General features: G+C 57.4%; 2 protein-coding genes across 5 annotated transcripts in view; both read left to right on the forward strand.

Moving 5' to 3' along the window:
- The first annotated feature begins 239 nt into the window (after positions 1-239).
- On the forward strand, positions 240-15,895 carry DNMT3B (DNA methyltransferase 3 beta). 4 transcript variants are annotated; one of them, XM_027895058.1, is made up of 19 exons: positions 240-344; positions 3,880-4,018; positions 4,755-4,861; positions 5,965-6,045; positions 6,487-6,675; positions 7,827-7,985; positions 8,762-8,869; positions 9,552-9,693; positions 10,088-10,216; positions 10,655-10,699; positions 11,076-11,155; positions 11,422-11,534; positions 11,919-12,102; positions 12,355-12,439; positions 12,871-13,109; positions 13,270-13,360; positions 13,584-13,732; positions 14,379-14,464; positions 15,648-15,895. In XM_027895058.1, exons 1-19 carry the CDS (start codon positions 240-242, stop codon positions 15,787-15,789), a joined length of 2,373 nt encoding a protein of 790 aa, XP_027750859.1. In that variant the 3' UTR covers positions 15,790-15,895. The 4 variants fall into 4 exon arrangements, with proteins under 4 accessions (XP_027750859.1, XP_027750861.1, XP_027750863.1 ...); XM_027895062.1 differs by lacking the exon at positions 240-344 and adding an exon at positions 911-1,002; XM_027895061.1 differs by lacking the exon at positions 240-344 and adding an exon at positions 3,522-3,623.
- A 3,604-nt stretch (positions 15,896-19,499) lies between these two features.
- MAPRE1 (microtubule associated protein RP/EB family member 1) overlaps positions 19,500-19,605 on the forward strand; it is an 11,153-nt gene continuing 11,047 nt past the window's right edge. Inside the window, exon 1 of the mRNA XM_027894977.1 lies at positions 19,500-19,601. The gene's annotated coding sequence lies outside the window, so the exon portion shown is untranslated. The remainder of the gene's footprint in view (positions 19,602-19,605) is intronic.

Genomic DNA, 19,605 nt, shown 5'->3' on the forward strand with positions numbered 1-19,605 from the left:
GTGTCAGAGTCATGGCTTTACGTCCTCTTTTGCAGGGGGAAGATGAAGCAGTGACCGCTCCGGACAGAGGTCCCATCACCGCTGAGTGGGACCCACCTGTGCGCCGGAGCCCTCAATAGCTGCCAGCCCCACCCTCAACTCCCGGCCTGCAACTCCCAGCCCTGCCCGAAGGAAGCCCCTGCCCCACGCCGGGGGGCTCGGGAGGACAACGGGGCCCGGCCCGGCGGGATCCCACCGGGATGAGCATGGTAAAGAGCCCGGAGTGGCTGGAGCGGCGGTTGGCGGGGATAGTGGCTGTCCCGGAGAGGTCTCCAGCCTGGTCTACACTGGGAGAGGAGGGGCTGGTTTGTGTTTTGTTTCTTTTCTTTAGCCCAGCTTTGCTGAAAGGCAGCGGGGAGAGCCGGGGTGGGCGCCGAGGGCTGCGGGGGGAGCGGAGCGGGGCAGGAGGAAACCGGGGGAAATGGAGGGAAGTGCCGGAGCGGCAGAGCAGAGGGGCCAGGCACAGGAAGCGGGCAGGGGGAGCCTGCCCTTCGCCCCTTGCCCTTCCCAGCGAGCACATCTGCGAAATGGGCGCCTTTCTTACTGAACTGCCAACCCAGCAACTCCTTTCTTTCCAGGATTAGAGGCAAATGTTCGGTTTGGGGAGACTTAAAGGCCATTAGTGTGCGCTGCAGCCCAGAGCCAGCCCGGCCATTAGGGTCCTTTATTTCTTTTTGTTATTCAAACAGGGCTTGGGCGATGGCTCCATCCCAGCCATCAGCAAAGCTTCCCTCCAGCCTTTTGATATGCATGCCCCTGTCTGGAGGCAAAGTCCGCAACCTCCCCACCTCCTGGGGACACGCACCTGATAACAGGGCAGCCTGTTTTCCCAGCAAGGAAAACTGAAACCAGCCCAGGCCAGGCTGGGGGAGCAGCCCCGGGAGCTGGGGCAGGGGTCCAGTCCAGAGCACAGCCCGGCCAGGTGAGCCCTGCCTTCCCTGCCTACCCTGCCCTCTCTGCCAGGTGAGTCCAGCTGTCCTGCCCACTCTGACTGCTCTGCCTGTTCCAGGCTGGTTGGCAAGCACGGCCAGACAGGGACCAGAATTCTCTCTAAGCGGTTAATACTGTGGCATGGTCTTTAACCAGTCTGGCAAATCTTAAAGAAATTGGTATTGCAAAACGAGGGCGGGCTCCAGAGCAGCGGGTTCATTGTCTCCTCGGTGGGATTTGGCTGCAGGGCACGTCCTGGTCACCAGGCAGTGCCGGGGCTGCCGCTGGCGCCAGGCTCTCGGGGAGCTTTCGGCAACTCTGGAATTCTGTGTTGTTTTCCTCCTCGTGGGTTCCCATCTGGAGCGCATGGCTGTGGAGCACCCGGTGTGTTTGCAGGGCGCTGGGCAATGCAAACACTGCAGGGCTGGTCTCCTCCTCCCGTGAGACAGCACATGTTAGGGCAGTGCTCTGTTTCTTATTATTTTCGTAATGCCCTGAGTGCACATGTTGGTGTGTTTCTGCAGGGGAGGCGAGGACAAAGAGCCGAGCCTTCCTCCCGAGGAAGGGGAGGGTGAGCTCAGAAGGACATGGCTCCTGTGGGGGGACCCGAGGTGGGCTGTGAGCAACAGGCTTGGGTGTGTGGCTTCAGTGCTTGGTGCAAACGGCAGCAGTAGGAGGAGAAAGGATGGGAGTTACAGTCCTGCTGCATAGGTGTGGGATTTTGGGAAAGAGAGACTTTTAACTAACGAGCAGTTTGGGCCGTGGTGTGCTGCTCCTTTTCCCATCAGAGGATGGTGATGGGATCATCACCATCAGATGGTGAACTGATCTAGGGCGGTGCAGCTGGAGAAGGGCATGCAGCAGTGAGCTGACCTGCCTCTGCTCTGCCAGGGGGCAGTTCCTTCCAAAGGGAGAACTCCTTTCTCCCCCACTTTATAACTGGAACAAAGACGACTGTGGGAGCTCCCCGAGCACGTGGCAAAGCTGAGCTTGGTGTGTCAAGTGCTCAGTCCTGGTTGTGTCCCATTCCAGGAGAACCTGGCTGGTGTGCCACCCTTCCCTCTGCCACCTCCCTGTCACAGGGCTGGCGGGACACCACCCTTGCCTGGTGGCCTGGTGAGCCCTGGCCATGCTGGGCATCAGGCAGCCCTGGAGCTGAGAGAGGAAAAGACATTTTGAGGTGCAGGTTTGAACTTTCTGGGCTCAGGCTCCAGACACAGCACTGAATGCTGGGGTTTTCTGGGATTTTGAGGGTGCAGATGTTTGGCAGGGCTGGGCAGTGGCCTTGCCTGCTCCTGTCCTCCCTGAATCTTACCTGCCTCATGCTACCTCATCTGCCTGTCCTCTCTGAGTCACCCTCGTGCTGGGAGAGCAGCATATCCTCTCACACCTCCCTGTAGGGATTCCAAAGGGAGATGCACTATTTTTTGGTGAGTTCTGCGGGTTATGGTGGCAGCATCACTGCTGTCCGTGGCTGCTGCTGCTGCTCTGCAGCGTCTGTGGCCTGGGGAAGGAGAGCAGACCAGGGGGAGCCCACCCAGCTGTGCTGTGCTGGGGTGGATCACTGCATCTGGGGCCATGTGGGACCATCCACCTGGACTGGGGGCAGGGGGCGAGTCTGGGCAGCTCCCAGGAATTGTTCTCCGGGTCTGCAGCAGTGGGATTTCTGCACACAGAAATCCCCCACACAGCTGTGGGGGGGTTATGCAGCTTCAGGCTCTGTCTGGTGCAATTTCTCCCCTCCCTAGGTTGAGGGGGAAGGCAGGATGTGCACGGGGGTCTCTGCCTGTGGACGTGGGCGCTTGGACACCTGTTTTCCTTCGTGTTTGGGTGTTAGCAGGTTTTCTAACTCTGCCCTCGGCATCCAAAACATCAAACCCCAACTGGTCTTTGTTTGCCAGAGGTGCTGACAGATGATTTCAAAGCAGAAATCTCAATTGTTAGGGCCGTGGTTGGAGGCAATGCGGAGCGAGAGTGACGCAAAAGGGGCGGTGGGTCTCTCTGAGGCTGGGGGGGGTGTTGCTTTGGCTTCCTAAAAGGGCTGTAGGTGGGCAAAGCCCTGTGTGCTCCTCAGCTCTTGCGTTGCGTGCTCCTGAAATGACTGTGCTGCTGAAGGGGCAAGTTGCAGCACAGACCCATAGCCCAGCAATGAGGCAGCGTTGTTCGCGGCGGCCGGGTGCCTCTAGGAGAGCCGGAGCTTCCACTTCCAAAAACAGGATCCGGGGAGGGCACCCAAGGGAAGGCGGAGGCATCTGAGCTCAGGCAAGGGGAACCCCAGCTCTGCAGGGGGGACACCAGGGCAGGGGGTTCCGGGACACAGCCCTTTGCCCTGCCCCCTCGCCCTGGGGCAGGGAAGCTGAGCTGGGAGTGGGGGGCAGGAGGAGTTTTTCTCCCTTTAGGGGAGCTGAACTGGCTGCAGGCTGCAGGACTTTGCCCCTCATGGCGGGCGGGCTGCCTGCCTGTCCTGCTGCCGCCGGAACAGCCCACCCATGCCGGGGCAGCCGTAACACAGGGAGGCTGCTTCCCCGGGGGTGGGCTGTCCCCTGGTTCCTGCAGGGTGACAGGGAAGTGCAGCTCCCCTCCAGAGGGGGTCCAGCAGAGCGAGGTGGGGCTGGGCAGCACCGAGCGCAGGAGTGCTCCACAGCGTACGGATGGTGGGAAAAAGCCTGGTGTTCCCTAAAGATCTGTGGGTTGTGTCTGGAGCCTCTGTTAGCTGGAGCTGCTGGATCTTTAGGGCCACCACGTTTGCGGGGAGGTTTTGCCCAAGTGCTGTATAGCTCCTGGTACCCCCTCCAGATGCGTCTCCAGTCAAACCCCTCTGCTAAGGGCGTGAAGTTGTGGCTGGCTCTGCTTGGCCCTCCTTGAGTCTTCCTTCGTGGCTGAATTTCCTTTCCACTCTGGCTTCCACAGGCGACCATGAAACAGGACAAGAGCCACGGGCAGGATGAGGCAGACTGCAGGGCAAAGCTGATCCTCCTCAACGGGGGCTGCACCAATCCCGCTACACCCAGCGTCGTACTGGAGGCGAACGGGAAGCCCGGTACTCCAGGTGAGGCTCACCACGGTGTGCCCAGAATGTACCGTGCCTGGGATGTGCAGGGATGGCCTGGGATGTGCAGGGATGGCCTGGGATGTGCAGGGATGACCTGGGATGTGCGGGGATGACCAGGGTTTGGAATCTCCCAGCCACTGTCCAGTGGCTTTGCAGGGGGGGGGGCTGCAGTTCTGCAGCCATGGCCAGGGTCCCTCTGTGGCTCCGCTGGGTTTCTGCACATCCAGGCCATGATGTGGCTGTGGAAATGGGTGCCACAGTGGGAGGCTGGCTCTGCCCCTTGATAGTTGAAGCCCCTGGAGCAAGGGAAGAAGGGGCGTCCCACCAGCCTGAGGGGTTCCACTGCTCCTGGGATGTTCCAGTCTGGGGTTCCCAACCCCCACCTCTTGGGTAAACAAGGTCCTGCTTTAAATGACCTGGTGACAAGCCCTGAACAGCTGGCTTGTGTCCCTGAGCTTTCAGGAACGAAGCAGTAGGTAAGAACGGCACCACACTTGCTGCTGGTCCCTCCCAGTTTTGGGGACAGGAGGGTGATAATCCAGGGGTGCAGTGCCACGATGGGGAGCCCTGGGAACACCACTTGTCTCTGCTCCCAGCCACAATTCTTCAAGATAAGATTTTGGTCTCTCCAAATCATGTCATGCTCTGGGGAGCAGTGGGAAGCTGGGGCACATGGGAGCATGGCCAGGAGGGCTCACAGAGACTAAAGCTGCTCTGCCTTGTCCCTGCACAGATCCCACAGACCTGGAGCTGCTGCCTCTGGAGAACAAGAAGGACAGCAATGGAGACCTCTCCAAGGAGGACCTGGCCTGGCCACTTGGCCTGGCGCGGGTGCAGAAGGTAAGATATGACCCAGACTGCTTTTCAGGGGCCGTCTGTGGGGACATCCAGTGCCAGAATCCTTATCTCTGGGCTGTTCTTGTCCTCAGTGCTGGGGGAACAGTCCAGTGGAGGATGCAATACTGATTTACCAGAGTAATACTGTAATTTTTAAATTCCTGATTTACATGAGACCACAGCAGCAGGAGGGGGTGCTGTGGGGTGCAGTGATGCCCACTATGTGTTGCAGCAGCCTAATAATTATCATAATTATTATGCTGATATTTTCTTGTCTGTATTGATGGACTGAGCCATCTCGTGTCTCCTGCTCTTGGGCTGGGCTGCTTTTAGCTGCCTTGGGGCTGCACCCCAGTTTTACCCACCCTCTTTTGTTGACTAGGTTGACAAACCTCCAGGATCTGGAAGCATTTTTGCCTGCTTGCTTTATTGTTTTGAGTTAGAAACAAAACCCAAGGTTGGAGATCTGCCTGAGACAAGGCAGCTTCCAAAAGAAAGAGCCATAAATCCAGTGGGTGCAAATTCAGCTTTCCCACTATGTCTGGTTCAGGGGCTCTTCCCTGCAAAATCTGATTTAATTTTGAGCCTCGCATGTGCCGGATGCAGGAAACATGCCTGGGCCGGACTGTGTCTGTGACTGCTGGGGAAGGGCTGCCCTGGGTGCTGCTGCGGGGCCAGCTGTGAGAGGAAGCACTCACGGGTGTGTGAAGGCATCCATGGGTGTGTGAGTGGGTCTGTGCCTCGGATGGGTTCTCTGCTGGGGCCTGTGGCTCTCCTGGCATCCAGTGCTCCTGGCTATGGCTCCCGCTGCTGTCGGCCCTGCCAGATGCAGGGCTGCAGCAGTGGGTGCTCCCGAACCCTGCAGAGATGCTGTGCCGTGCAGGGTTGCCCAGAGGGGCTCAGCATGAGGTGCCCTCCCCTTGCCCTCCCCAGGGCTCCAGTGCCGCTGGTGCTCGGCCCCATGAAGCACAGGCTGTTCCCCACAGGCTGTCCGTGTCCTGCGTGGGGAGGGCACCTCTCTGTTGTGGTGGCAGCTGCAGCCCCGGGGCAGCGCTGGGTGGGAGAGCAGCCTCAGGCAGAAGCCCACAGTCCACCTCATCTTCCAGGCAGGGCAGGCCCGGCACAAGACGAGGGTCAAGGATCGAAGCAGCGTGGAGACTCTCAGGGACCTGCGAACTCCTGTGCGGGTGAGGGTTTGTGGGTCTGTGTGGCTTCCCTGGGGCTTCCCTGGGGCTCCAGAGACCTGCACTCCTGCTGCTCCCTGGCCAAGCAGCTTTGAACGTGGTGCAGCCTCTCAGGGCCTTGGTTTCCCCTGTGTAGATAGGAGTGAGTGTGCTGTTTTTTGCCCCTTCTATGAATTGGGTGTGCTGAACACCCTGGAGTGGATTTGGGAGGGGAAAAGTGGTGTGTCATTTGCTCTGGGTCTGACAAGTAAAAGCTGAGCAGTTCTTCTGCGGAATCTCCTCTTAAGGGCTCCCCTCTCTGCCCATAGCAGCAGCAGTGCCCTCAGTCACTGGCTCCCCCTCTCCAATCCCGACTGTGAGGCTGGGGGATGATGTGGGGCAGGTCTCTGTTCCCCACTGCCCCTCTCCCTGTGGCACTGACGCTCCTCTCCCTTTGCCACGCAGAGCTCCAGGCGTCGCTCAGCCGTGTCCACACAGCTGATCATCGACCTGACGGAGGAGGACTCCCGGGACTCATCCCAGAGCAGCAGCACACTCTCCGGCAGCAGCTCCCAGGAGGGGCAGAATGGCTCTGCTGAGCTGGGGGCCGAGGAGTCAGAGAGCAGAGACGTGGGGATGGCATTGGAATACCAGGTACGGACGGGCTGAACTCTGCTCCTGCACCCAGGATGCTGCGGGGCGAGGATGAACCTCCCTGGCTTGTACCGAGCCTGCAGGCGTGGGGAACCTCTGGAAACCTCACTGCTGCTTCTCCTGTCTCCCCTTCCCTGCCTGCCCTTCCCTGTGTGGCTGGGGCGTGATGTTCTCAGGCTGTGGGGCAGCTTACTGCCAGCAGACACTTTGGGGATCAGTCCTGGCAAGCTGCCATCGGTGCCACACACGGGCCCCCCGCGACACGCATGCGTGGCATGTGCCCTGCCGTGCTGTGCCCCGCTGAGACAGGCAGTTGCTTGTGCAGAAAACATTTCTGTCGGGGATGCTGGAGAGAACTGAAGCTGCTGGGGCTGCAGAGCGGGATTCGGCGCCTGCGGGCCACAGGGCAAGGCCCCAGACTTGCAGGGGTTGGGCAATTGCATCTTGCTGCATAATTAGGTGCCTAATTGCAGAACAAAGCTGGAAAGGAGGGCTCTGCAGGCGGAGGTGACTCCGCTCTGTGCGAGGTGCCCTCCCCATGTGCAGCACCCAGCGTGGCCCTCCTCAACGGGTCACACCAAAACTTTTGGTTCTTCTTTTTCATCTCTCTGTTGTCACTCTGCCCTGTTTCTTGCTCTCTCCAGTGGGAACAAGAGAGAGAGGGGTGGGTGGGTACCCTCCCCCTGGGCTACAGCCAAATGGGCTGAGCTATGAGCCCTGTGAGCTAAGGAGGAACCCCATCTGCTCGGGGCACCCTGGGAGCAACCTCGGGGCAAGGCTTCCCAGCGTTTGCAGAGACCCTGGGAGGGCAGGCAGGAGTGGACATGCACAGGGCCTGGTGCCAGGAGGGCTGTGCAGGACAGAGCACGCACCATGCCGTGTGCCAGGCATGGGCTCAGCGTGGGGCTGGCACACACAGCCCTCCCCACTGAGCTCTGTCGTGGTGCAGGGCTGGGAGCCAGTGCTGCCAGGAGGTGCTGGGCCATGTGCTCGAGGGAGGGGGTGCAGCCTGTCTGCACAGACATCCATGCGCGTAACACACGTGGCAGAGCAGCTCTTCAAGGTGCTTTGGGCTCTGCTGCAGAGCTGCCCAGATGAAATGGGGCGTTTTGTGCTTTTGGCAGACCTGTGTTGTCATCTTTTGCTTTCAGGATGGGAAGGAGTTTGGAATTGGGGAGCTCGTCTGGGGGAAGATCAAAGGTTTCTCCTGGTGGCCTGCGATTGTTGTCTCCCACAAAGCCACGGCCAAGCGCCAGGCTGTGTCAGGCATGCGCTGGGTGCAGTGGTTTGGAGATGGAAAGTTCTCCGAGGTAAGCCTGCTGGCTGCCCCTGCCTGCTGTGCCAATCCCCAACCCCCCTCCCCTGCACATTTCATCCCCACTCCTGGGGCTGCCTGGGGGGTGTGTGTGTGTGCCCTGCAGCCTCCCTGGGCAGGCACCCTGGTGTTCAATAGCCAGGCCTTGGCAGGCTCTCAAGGCTCTGGTGTCTGTAACTAATGGATGGACACTGTAGGTTGGTAACAGTATCCGGCAGTGGGAACATATGCCTGGCCCCTACACAGGGTTTTATCCAGGCTTTGGGCTCCAGGGCTGCTGGAGCACCCTCCTGGTGTGGGATGTCCCATCAGAGACCCATCACCCCCTGCAAATTCAGAATATCCTGAATTGGAAGGGACCTATGGAGATCATTGAGTGCAACTCCTGACCCTGCTCAGGACAACCCCGAAATCCCATTACGTGCCCAAGAGTGTTGTCCAGCTGCTTCTTGAGCTCTGACAGGCTGGTGCCGTGACCACTCCCCTGGGGAGCCGGCTCCAGGGACGACCACCCTCTGAGTGAAGAACCTTTTTCTAATATCCACCCAGGACACCCAACCCCTCCCATGCTGCAGGCGGGAGGGAGGGAAGTGCCGTGCTGGTGTCACTCTGCTGGCAGTGCCAGCAGAGGGTGCAACCCACCCAATCCTCGTCATGCTGCTGCTGGGCTTCCTCCCCTGGCTGCTGGGAATGCAGTGCCGGAGGGGAAATGGCTGGGCAGGGCATTATCCTGTGCTGTCCCCCTGGTGAGCTCTTGTCACTCTCCCACAGGTTTCTGCGGACAAGCTGGTGGGACTGATGGCCTTTAGGCAGCATTTCAATTCTTCCACGTTCCATAAGCTGGTCTCCTACCGCCGTGCCATTTACCATGCCCTGGAGGTAACCACCAGGGGTGGGGGGGTGGGTGAGGTGCCAGCTAAACCAGCTGGACTTTGAGGCAGTGGGATGTGACTCAGGAAAGTAGTCCTTTCTCTGCTAGGATTATTTGCAAGTGCAGCCATGGGGCCAAACTCTGCTTATTATGGGGGTTCAGGGGGAACTGCTGCTGCTCCAGATCCCCAGGCCAGTGATGCTGCGCTGTCTCAGACATGGCAGCATCACAGCAGCAGGGCAGTGCCAGGCTGGCCAGAGGTGTCCTGGGCCAGTGCCAGGTGCCCTTTGGAGTCAGAGCTGGTGCTGAGCACCCCATGTGTCCAATTCCCATCCAGGGGATGCATCGCACACCGGGATAAAGGGCTGCAGATCCGCAGGCACCTCTTCTGCCTTCCTGTCACTTACCAGGGAGCAGAGTCTGGGCAAGAGTTAGAACTGGGCTGTCCCTGTTCCTGGGAGGTTGGTGATGGATGGATAGGCTCATTGCAGGGATGGAGGCACCAGAGCCCAGCCGAGGGCACACCCAGAGCAGGAATCCATCAGCTGCCGCCATCCCAGGGCTGCCAAACCCCACACCCGTGTGTGTCGGATGGGGAGAGGGCCTAGGCTGTGGCCCTGGCAGGGGTGTGGCTGCTCCCCAGACAGAGACCACCCCGTCACTCTGTCCCACGCTGTCCATTCTCGGCAGGTTGCCCGGAGCCGGTCGGGGAAGACGTTTACAACTGGCCCCAGGGACTCGATGGAGGAGCAGCTGAAGCCGATGATTGACTGGGCAATCACTGGCTTCAAACCCCTGGGACTCAAGGGACTGCTGCCACCCAAAACCTCAGGTGAGACAGTGGCATCAGCTGGCTGGGGGCTGGCATGGCACTGGCAGGGGAGGCTGGTGTGGTCAGCAGCCACCAGTATCTGGCCCTGGCTGAGCCTGCTCACCCTGTGCTGTAGCCGTGCCAGTCTGGTCCCAAAGTGGTCCTGGGGCTTCTCACTGGGTCCCTGATAGTGATGTTGCAAAAAGGCCAGAGCAAAGCACTCTCCATGCCCTTGCTCCTGGAAATCTGACTTGGCTGAGCCTTGTGCTATGAGTGGGGAGCCCGGGTGGCCAGGAAGGGTCCTGCTTATGGCTGGGGTGGGATCTGAGAGGGCTTGACAGGAGATGTCTCCCGTTGCCCTGGGGTGGTCCTGGGGCTGGAGGCTTGTGCCCAGAGAGCTGCCTTTCCCTTGCAGAGAATGGGGTGCTGAGGAATGGGACAGAGGAGGTGCTGTCCCATGAACAATGTCCCCCCAGCAAGAGGTTGAAGAGCTACACCTTCAACAATGGCAAGGAGCAGCGAGTAGAAGAGGACCAGACTCGAGGTAACCAACAGAGAGAGCTGGGGAGTGGCATGGCCTGGGCTGTGCACCCTGAGAGCGCTGGAAAACCATTCTGGGAAAGGGGTTGGCTCTTCCCTGGTGTCCATGAACTTGGTTCCTGAAGGCAAAAGCTTTTGTGATCCCATGGTGCTCAGTTGTGCCTTATTAGACACCAGCAAACCCAGCTGCTGGGCTCCACTAATGGCTCAGCTTGGGTATTATCCATGAGCTGCTATGCTGAGCTCTAATATCTCCTTCAGTGAAAGGATTTGGGTTTTGCCCCAGAATTTCTAACCTTCTCCATGTGATGCTCATCAAAGCTGGAGCAGTTCTAAATGCAAGGAAAAAAGGCATCTGTAAGCAGAATTCACTTAAAGTTTCTAATGTAAGGAATGATAAAAATTTCTGTTTGTTTTTTTTTTTTTTTTTTTAATTATAAAGAACAAATGGTTTCTGAAGTTACGAAGAACAACGGGAAACTGGAAGGTAATCACTGGTCCTGTCTCCCTTGGGAAGAGCTGTGGGGTGATGGAGATTCTGGCTGGCAGTGCTCAGCAAGGGCCTGTGGGTTCCTTTTCAACAGCACCATCTCAGAGGGGGGACAGTGCTGTGAGTGCAGGGTGCTGGGGTCCCCCTGTGCTGAGGGGAACAGGGTGCTGTGCAGATCCTCCATGGGGAGCCACAGCCGCATCCGGATGAGGTTCCAAGGGCAGACCCCATTCGGATGCAGTTCCAAGGGCAGGCTCTATCCAGGCACTGTTCCAAGGGGAGGCTCTGCAGCCTGAAGTGGGGTGGGGGTTTGGGGACTCCCTGCCCTGATGTCTCCGTGCCTTGGATGAACGTAGCTCTGCCTGTCCCACAGACAGCTGTTTGTCCTGCGGGAGGAGGAACCCGGCCACCTTCCACCCTCTGTTCAAGGGAGGCCTCTGCCAGACGTGCAGGGTAAGTGCTGCAGTGCTGGGGCTGGAGGATGGGGCCATGGTTCAGGCAGTGTTGCTGGGACAGGGGGTGGCTGTGCCAGGTCCTGGCCACGCTGTGTCCTCCACGGGGCTGTCCCTCGGCATGTTCTTGCCACCTGGAACACCAAGGATGTGCATCTCCGAGCTCTGGGCGGGTACCAGGGATGGACCAAAGCTGCATTATTTCTTCACTCTCTGAGCACAGCTCCTGATTCTGTGTCCTTCTCTTCCTGGCTGTCCTTTCACTAGGATAGATTCCTGGAGTACTTCTACATGTATGATGAAGATGGTTACCAGTCCTACTGTGCTGTCTGCTGCGCGGGCAAGGAGCTGCTGCTCTGCAGCAATTCCAGCTGCTGCAGGTGGGCCCTGTGTCTCTGCTGCTGGGGCTGTGGCCCTGGCATCATTCTTGGGAGCTGTGGGGAGCAGGATCCTGCATGAGCCTGGACGCAGGGGCTGTGCTGTTCCCCAGCTGGCTGCCATGCAGCACGTCCCAGCACAGCTTACCTCTCCCTACTGAGCCAGGCAGCACTTGAATAAGCCTTGGGGAGGTTGGCAGGAGATTTATCTATGCCTTGGGTCACTGGCTTGTGTTAGCAGCGCTAAAACCCAAAGTGCTGCCTGGAAAAACATCCTGTTAAACAGACCAGGGGCTCTGGTGCATGGCAGGGGAGATTCCAGGAGAGGCCGAGGTGACCCACAGGGGTCCCTGAGGTGACAAGCACGAGGTGTTGTGGTTTGGGCAGGTGCTTCTGTGTGAAGTGTCTGGACGTGCTGGTGGGGCGAGGGACGTCGACCAGAGCAAAAGTGCAGGAGCCCTGGAACTGCTACATGTGCTCGCCCCAGCAGAACTACGGGCTGCTGCAGCGCCGGCAGGACTGGAACGCCCGTCTGCTGGACTTCTTCACCAGTGACAAGGGACAGGAATACGTAAGGGCTGTGGGCAGGGAGCCTGGCACGCTGGGGTGTGGGGAACAGGGTCACGAAGGCCAGGGCAAGCAGCTTGGAATGCCTCTTCCCTCTGCCTCGGTCTTGTTCATCTACCCTCTCCAAGGGTTATGGGCTCTTGGCCCTGCAGATGCTCTCCTGAAGGGAGGGGTGATGCCTGCAGAGCTGAAATTTGGCATCATAAGGCGATGCTGCACTGCCATGGCTGGGGCTTCATGGCTGTTTCCATTTCAGGCTGCACCCAAAATCTACCCAACAGTCCCGCCAGCAAAGAGGAGACCAATCCGAGTGCTCTCGTTGTTTGATGGGATAGCGACAGGTGAGGCTGTAGGAAAGCACTGCCTGGTGGCTTTCCAGCACTGGGAATCGGGGATGAATCATTCCATGGACTCAAACCTATCTCTAAAAGTTTGCTGTGGAGAAGGGGGTGAAGACAGGAGGGATCCCCATCTGCAGGGATGAGGGCAGGGTCTCCCTTTCCTGCTGGAAAGGGCTGTGGAGAAGGGAAGGGGTGGATGGAAGGAGGGAGGGAGTTTTGCTCACAGAGGTTCAGGTGGTTGGTTCCCCTGGGAAGCCAGAGCAGTGGGAACAACAGTAACCTGGCCTCTGGTGAAATGCCTGAGGGCAACTGGTTTGGCTCATTTCACTCAGCTCTGCCATTCTGCTCTCTGGGAGCAAACAGTGCCTGGAGGAATGGGTCAAAAAAAAAGTTTGCTCACCCTGAAGTCCTGTGTGACTGCCCCCACCTAGGACATCCAGGAGCGGCCACAACGAGCTCTGCTGACGAAGGAGACCGGGAGGCCAAAGAGAGCAGTGCCACCTCAGACCTCTGTCCGTTGGCAGGGTACATGGTGCTGAAGGACTTGGGCATCCAAGTGGAGAAGTACATCGCCTCGGAGATCGGCGACGACCCCGTCGCGGCGGGCACCGTGCGGCCCGAGGGCAACATCACCTACGTGCACGACGTCAGGAACATCACCAAGAGAAACGTGAGCTCCGCTTCCGTGGGGAGCCCGGGCCGTGTGGCACCACGGGGGTGTTGGGTCTCACCCCCCCAGCCCTGGGATGGGCTTGTCCCCTATCCCACCAGGAATGAGAGACGCGCTTCCGTGGCATTTCCTAATGGGCTGGTCTGTCTGTTCGCTGCAGATTGAGGAGTGGGGTCCTTTTGACCTGGTGATCGGTGGAACCCCCTGTGACGACCTCTCCCTTGTCAATCCAACCAGGAAGGCGCTGTTTGGTAAGGCTGCTTTGCCTCTGCTGGGCTGGGTACCCCGGGGTGTTCCTGGGTCATGGGGCCACCTTTCAGCCCAGGGAAGTGTTTCAGCCCCAGGCTGTGTTGGTGGTGGCTCCCTGTGGCACCATGCTGTTTCCATGCCCATTGTGGCAGCCAGGCCCCCGCTGGCACCCCATTCCCAGCGCCTCAGCTGGTCCCAACCTGCTGCTCTGCTTTTTCCCTGCAGAAGGAAGCGGGAGGCTGTTCTTCGAGTTCTACCACCTGCTCAACCACGCCCGTCCCAAGGAGGGCGAGGAGCGGCCCTTCTTCTGGATGTTTGAGAACGTGGTGGCCATGAGGGTCAACGACAAGAGGGACATTTCCCGGTTTCTGGAGGTAGGGGTTGCTGCTGGCTGTGGGAAAGGCGTCAGAGCGGGTACAACTTGCTGGGCTGTGCGGGGTATGGCAGCTCTGAGGGTCTGGCTGTGAGTTTCCCGTGGCCTCAATGCTGGAAAACCCCCTGCCTGGTGCACATGCCAAGGAATCAAGTTTAGTCTTGGCTCTGGATCCTCCCCTCTCGCTCTGAGCAGGTCATACCCAAGCACTAGTCCTCCGGGGGAGGGGTTTTGCCAGCCTTGCAGAAAGCATCTGCTCAGAGCAATGCCTGTTATTTCCAGGGAGAGGGAGGTCAGGGAGTGGGAAGGATTTTTAACTCTGTGGTAGCCAGGATGGGCTGCGAGTCAGCAGGGACCCCGGTGTAAAAGCCCAATCAGAGGCTGACAGTTCTGATCCTGGCCCAGGGGAACCAGCACTGAGCACCCTGTGATGGTCATTAGCTGCTGGCCATGGCCATGACCTGGGAGCCCATGTGGCCAACCAGGATGTGCCGTGGTGTGGGACAGGATTTGTGGGGGCTACATCCTTAGGAGAATTTGCTGGAGACTTTTAAGTCCCTGCAGTGGAGTGGGAAGGGCTTCTCCTGCAGGAGAGGACTAAACCCAAATCTCCTTTAACTTTTATTTCCCCCCTCTCTGCCCACCAGTGTAACCCAGTTATGATTAATGCGATCAAGATATCAGCTGCCCACCGAGCTCGTTACTTCTGGGGCAACCTCCCGGGGATGGACAGGTAATCAATCAGTCCTTTGCTGTCCTCTTGAATCTCTCGCTGTAGTTTTTGTTGGTTTGTGCTGCTCATGGGGGGTTTTTTTGCCTCCCTGGCTCAAAGCCCAGCTCCTGGGAGCGAGGAGCTGCAGCTCCCGCACGGGGCAGCTTCCCTGCAGTGATGTGCACATGATAATTAATGCACTTACTAATGAGCTATGACTGTGGGAAAAGTGTAGTAGCGTCCTATGCCCTGGACCTGAGGCATGTGGAAGGAAGAATGATGGGGCTTGCACAGGCTGCTGTGTGGTGGGTCTGGCTGGGGGTGCACACGTGCCCCAGCCTTGGTGTAAGGCCCAGGCTGATGTGGGGGTGCTGTATGGCAGCCCTGTGCCCCGTGCCGTGGTTGGGGGTTGCTGGAGGTGAACCAAGCAGCCACTGAGGCTCAGCTGGGTGTGTAGTGGCATGGGGACACTCACATTGTAGCAGGCAGCTGCTGAGGCACAGCATGGCAGCACTGCGCTTCTCCAAACCCTACTCACACTCTGAATTCATGGCAAAAAAGCATCAGAAGGACTTGGAGTAGATAAAATCCAACTGGAGTAGTCCTGCACACCAAATATTCCTAGTGACAACCTGAAGTTTTTGCATAGTGGATGCTTTGGCCCAGTAAACACAGGCTGGGGTTAAAGTATTTTTGTTTGTTTATTTAAATTGCCAGTATTTGTTAAAGTTAACACTGAGCTAAAGGCATTTGAAAGTAAAATAACAATTTCCTGAGCCTTTGTCATGTGAAATGGCTCTTGGACTTTCATCTGATTGTTCTGGAAGTGCCCAGCCCCTGACTCAGAGCTACCCAGAGCTACTCAGTCCTATCTCCACGGAGCAGCCTGGGGCGATGCTTGCAGAGGTGCTGCTGAGCAGAGGCAGGCAGGAATGCCACTGGCACAGGGCTTCTCCAAAAGCCTTGCCAGGAAAAGCTACAGAGGGCACAGGGGAAGGTGGGCTGGCACTGCCCATCCCCGTTCAGAATAGTGGTGACACTGCTCAGGCCACGTGGGGCTCTGACCATGCTGGGGAGCAGAGCGCCCTTCCCCTAGGAGATTCCAGATGCTCTGGTGTCTCTGGCCGGCTCGGGAGCAGAGCTGGCCGGCAAAAGGGACCCCTCCTTCTGCTCTGACCCACCATCTCCTGCCTCTGCCCTTCAGGATCTTCGGCTTCCCCCTCCCCTACACGGACGTCTCCAACATCGGCCACGGGGCTCACCAGAAGCTGCTGGAGAAATCGTGGAGCGTGCCGGTCATCCGGCACCTCTTCTCCCCGCTCAAGGATTACTTTGCCTGTGAATAGCAAGCCGAGCATCCCTCCTCTCTCTGGTGAAGGTGCACGGCGCGGCTGCTGTGGCGGGAGAGGGACGGGCACGGCTGCCAGACTGCCACAGCCCCCTCCCTCCCCGGCCACGCGCTGCAGGACGGCGGCCTGGCCCCCGCAGGGAAAGTGTCTGTAACCAAAGAACCTGGCAGGGTCACTTCTTTAAAGGGACTAACAGGCAGTGATAGGAAATGATGGACAAGGAGCTTTAATTACCCGGCATGCAGGAGCTCTGTGCATCACTGATGAGACGGGGAGTCTCCTCCACAGCATTAACTCTTCTGGTTTAGCCTGGAGCTGGGAAGTCACCACTTGCTGAGCAGTCAGTGTGGGGGCAGCTGCCAGGGTGCTGCAGGCAAACCTGAACTACGGTGAATTACTGCTTTTCCTAAACAAACAAAACCTCTTGAAGCAACTGCCAAAAAACCCCCAAACCGTAGCAGCAGGTGTAGGGGACCCTGCTCTGGTTACACACTGAACACAGGATCATACAGAAACCAAATCTTTTTTATTTTTATTTTTTTTTATAAACTTTAATTTTGTTGTTCTAATGTCTGTTGCTGCTTTTAAGGCATTACATAAGAATGTGGAGATTCCTAGACCTGAATGTAGCTGAAACCGAACTGTGAGGTGATAGAATTACTTTTCTAGCTAGAACTAAAGAAATACTGGTTTATATGTTTTGGCTGTAGTTTACAAATATTCACTACTTCCTTTTTGAAGCATCTAAAACCTTTCCTTACGTTTTGCAATCCTGCTGAGTGGTTTGAAAGCTTACACAGTAATTGGAGCAGGGAGGATTTGGGCTCCAGTGTCTGTAAAGGAAAATGTTCTTGGAGCATCCATTTCCCAAATGTCAGCAGGCAGGACAGCATAGTGGTCAATGGCATCCTCAAACCTCAGCCCTCCCTAAATGTCACGTACTGTGTCATGAACCCCAGCAGTGTTGGCAGGGTGTTGGCTGTGGGGCAGGGGGTTCCTTGTAGGGAAAATCCCACCTGACCCCCTGTGGGGGTGCAATGTCCAGGAGTGCAGCACTCACTGCTCTTATCTGTGCCCATCCTGTGCCAGACTGATTATCCCGCTGTCCACGAAGCCCTGGGCATGCTGTGCCCACAGCCAGCATGCAGGGAGGTGTGGGTGCCTGCCACCATTCCTGCCAGGTTACCCCCAGCCCCTGGGCTGCTGCCTCAGCAGGCTTCTCTAAAGACTCTGAATCCCAATGCACATTTCAATGCACTGAAACAAGTTGTGACATTCCCCTCTCCTCTGTCCTCCCCTACCTCTGCTGTTCACCTGTCACCTGGCTCTGGCAGAGCCCTTCAGTGCCTTCTCAAAATTACCTGGGTCCAAACCATGGGCCATCCTGCCCCCCTGATCGATGCCAGGCTGTCTTGCAAGGTGTTGTACAGCGTCACTGGGAAGTGAGAGCCTCTCTCCCAGCTCCTTCTACCTCTCTGACACTCTGGGACCTCCTGGCACCCCTGTCCCAGGTGGTGGAGGATGGCAGCCTCCCATTTTCCACTCTAGTGAGCACCTTCCCGCCCCAGCTCTGAGGACCAGTTTCTCTTGGTCTCCACCCCAAGGCTGTACTTGGGAATGGGCAGAAAAGGAAGCCCAGGTAGTTTAAAGGTTTTTTTTTTTCCTGTTTTAACCTGGAGGTTACTCTTTATGTCTTGCTTGAGGGGTTCATTCTCCATGACATGTGCTCAAGCTGCACATCTTAGTTAAGAAGACGCTGTAGAAAGCCAAGTGAGGTGCTCCATGTCACTTCTTGGGGGACATGCAGCACTGTTTTGTCACCTGCCCCTGGGCTGGGAAGATGGCAGGGTGGGTTCTGTGCATGCTGGAGGTGTTTGGGAAGCCTTGGCATTGCCACTGCCGCGCCAGTTGGTTTTGGACCACTCACCAACCTCTGATCCTTGTTTCCAGCTGGAGCCCAGCCACAACACTAATTCCTCATCCCAGCTCCTTGGAGTCCCCGTTCAGAGCCCAACATGGTGCCTGTGAGTGACAGGCGTGCTCTGCTCTGGACCCCTCTGACGGGTTTGATTTTTCCAAACTGAGCAAACACATGTCCTCCACTCCACAGCATCCCTGATCTTGTACTCCAGATCTCACATCCTTTCCTATCTGATCAAAAGGAAAACAAATAGATGAGGGAAACAAAAAAAGGACTTGGGGAAAGTAAACAAAGATAAAAGAGGAATGAGAATTGTCTTGGCATTAAGCTCACTTGATGAGAATTGTAGTAGACAAGTCTTCCTTGAAATGTTTTTCCCTGTAAGAGTTGCCTTTTATTATGTGTTTATAAAATGTTGTTAAGGGAGGGGGATTTCAGAAATGCCTTTTTAATACTTTTTAAAGGTTTCTGACTCCCTGGTGCTATTTTTTTAGGTTAAGGATTTTTTTTGTTGAACATGTTGCGGGTTTTTGTACAATCTTCTAAAAATGAAAGAAGTGTATCATTTTGAACACATTTTACATGTTTGTTTTTTTTTTTTGTATCTGGAGTGTGGAAACTCCCAAGTTTGCCTTGTCCACATGATTCCACTGTTTTCCACGTGGGAAAGAAAGGGGATCCATGTTGGCAGTTTACCGTTTATCACGTTTGATTAAAAAGAAGTATTTCTGTATGGCTGGACCATTTTTATTGGGTGGAAAAAAGGGGGTTCAGGGCAGGAGGAGGGGCAGAGCTGGGGAGTTGGAATGTCCCTTCCCCACTGCTGCTGAGGTCATGCCCAGTGACACCAAGACATCAGGCCCTGGCTGTGCTGGGTAGGTCGGGCTGTAGAGGGGAGTCTGATCCCTGGCTGGGCCAGGAATCAACTGCAGCTACTCAGTGAAGATGTAGCCTGTCCCAAATGGGGATAAAACGTAATAACCTTCCGCTACACCAGGTTGTTCAAAGCCTCATCAGCTCTGACCAACACATAGTTACGGTCAGTCCATTGCTTTTAACGCCAAGGTTGTTTTTCCAGAATATTTGAAATCAGCACCTCACTATCCAAAGATCTGGTGAACCAGTGAGGACTCAACCATGAAATAAGCAAGGCATAATAATTTCCCTCACCCTGACTTCTCAGCTTTTACCACATAACTGAAAACAAATGTGTGTCTTACAAGTTCAGAGCCATCCATCCACGAGACGGATTGCACGGGCGGGCGGGCGGCAGCAGGACTGCACAATTCTACCAGTTCAGAAAAAATGCCCTTCAGAAACTTCAGATTGGAATACAAGAGCCCATCAGTCTGGGCTGGGCTGTGCTGGGGTCTGGTCCTGGTTGTACCGGGTGGTCGGTACTGGGTGGCTGGTACCGGGTGGCCGGTGCTGGCTGTATTTGGGGTTCGGCACCAGGTGGCCGGTACTGGCTGTTACCAGAGGTGGGTACTGGGGGGTCGGTCCCGGCTGTACCCGGGGGGGTCGGTCCCGGTCCCCCGCGCCGCTCCCTCGTCCCCGATCCCCACGCGACCCCCCGGGCACGCGGGACCCCTCGGTGTGGGCGGGGCCACCGGCTCCGCCAATGGCGGGCGGGCCCGCGGGGGCGGGGCAGGAACGGATGGGCGTGGCCTTTCCCCCATAGCAACGCGGCTGTTGGCCCCGCCCCTTAGCAACGGGCCCCCGCCCCTTCCTCCCTCTTTCTGCCCGGCCCGTCCCGGCGCGCGGCTCTCCCCGCGCGGGGGCCGTGACGCGCGCGTGACGCAGGCGCGCAGCGAGCGCGTGACGCGGTCCCGGTGAGGGCGGGCGGGGCCGGTTTGAACGCGGGGCCGACGGGGCGAGCGCGGCGCAGGTAC

Source organism: Empidonax traillii, unplaced genomic scaffold (assembly GCF_003031625.1).
Source record: "Empidonax traillii isolate 1590-97213 ecotype Southwest subspecies unplaced genomic scaffold, ASM303162v1 scaffold448:size1359114, whole genome shotgun sequence".
NCBI classification, from domain to species: Eukaryota; Metazoa; Chordata; class Aves; order Passeriformes; family Tyrannidae; genus Empidonax; species Empidonax traillii.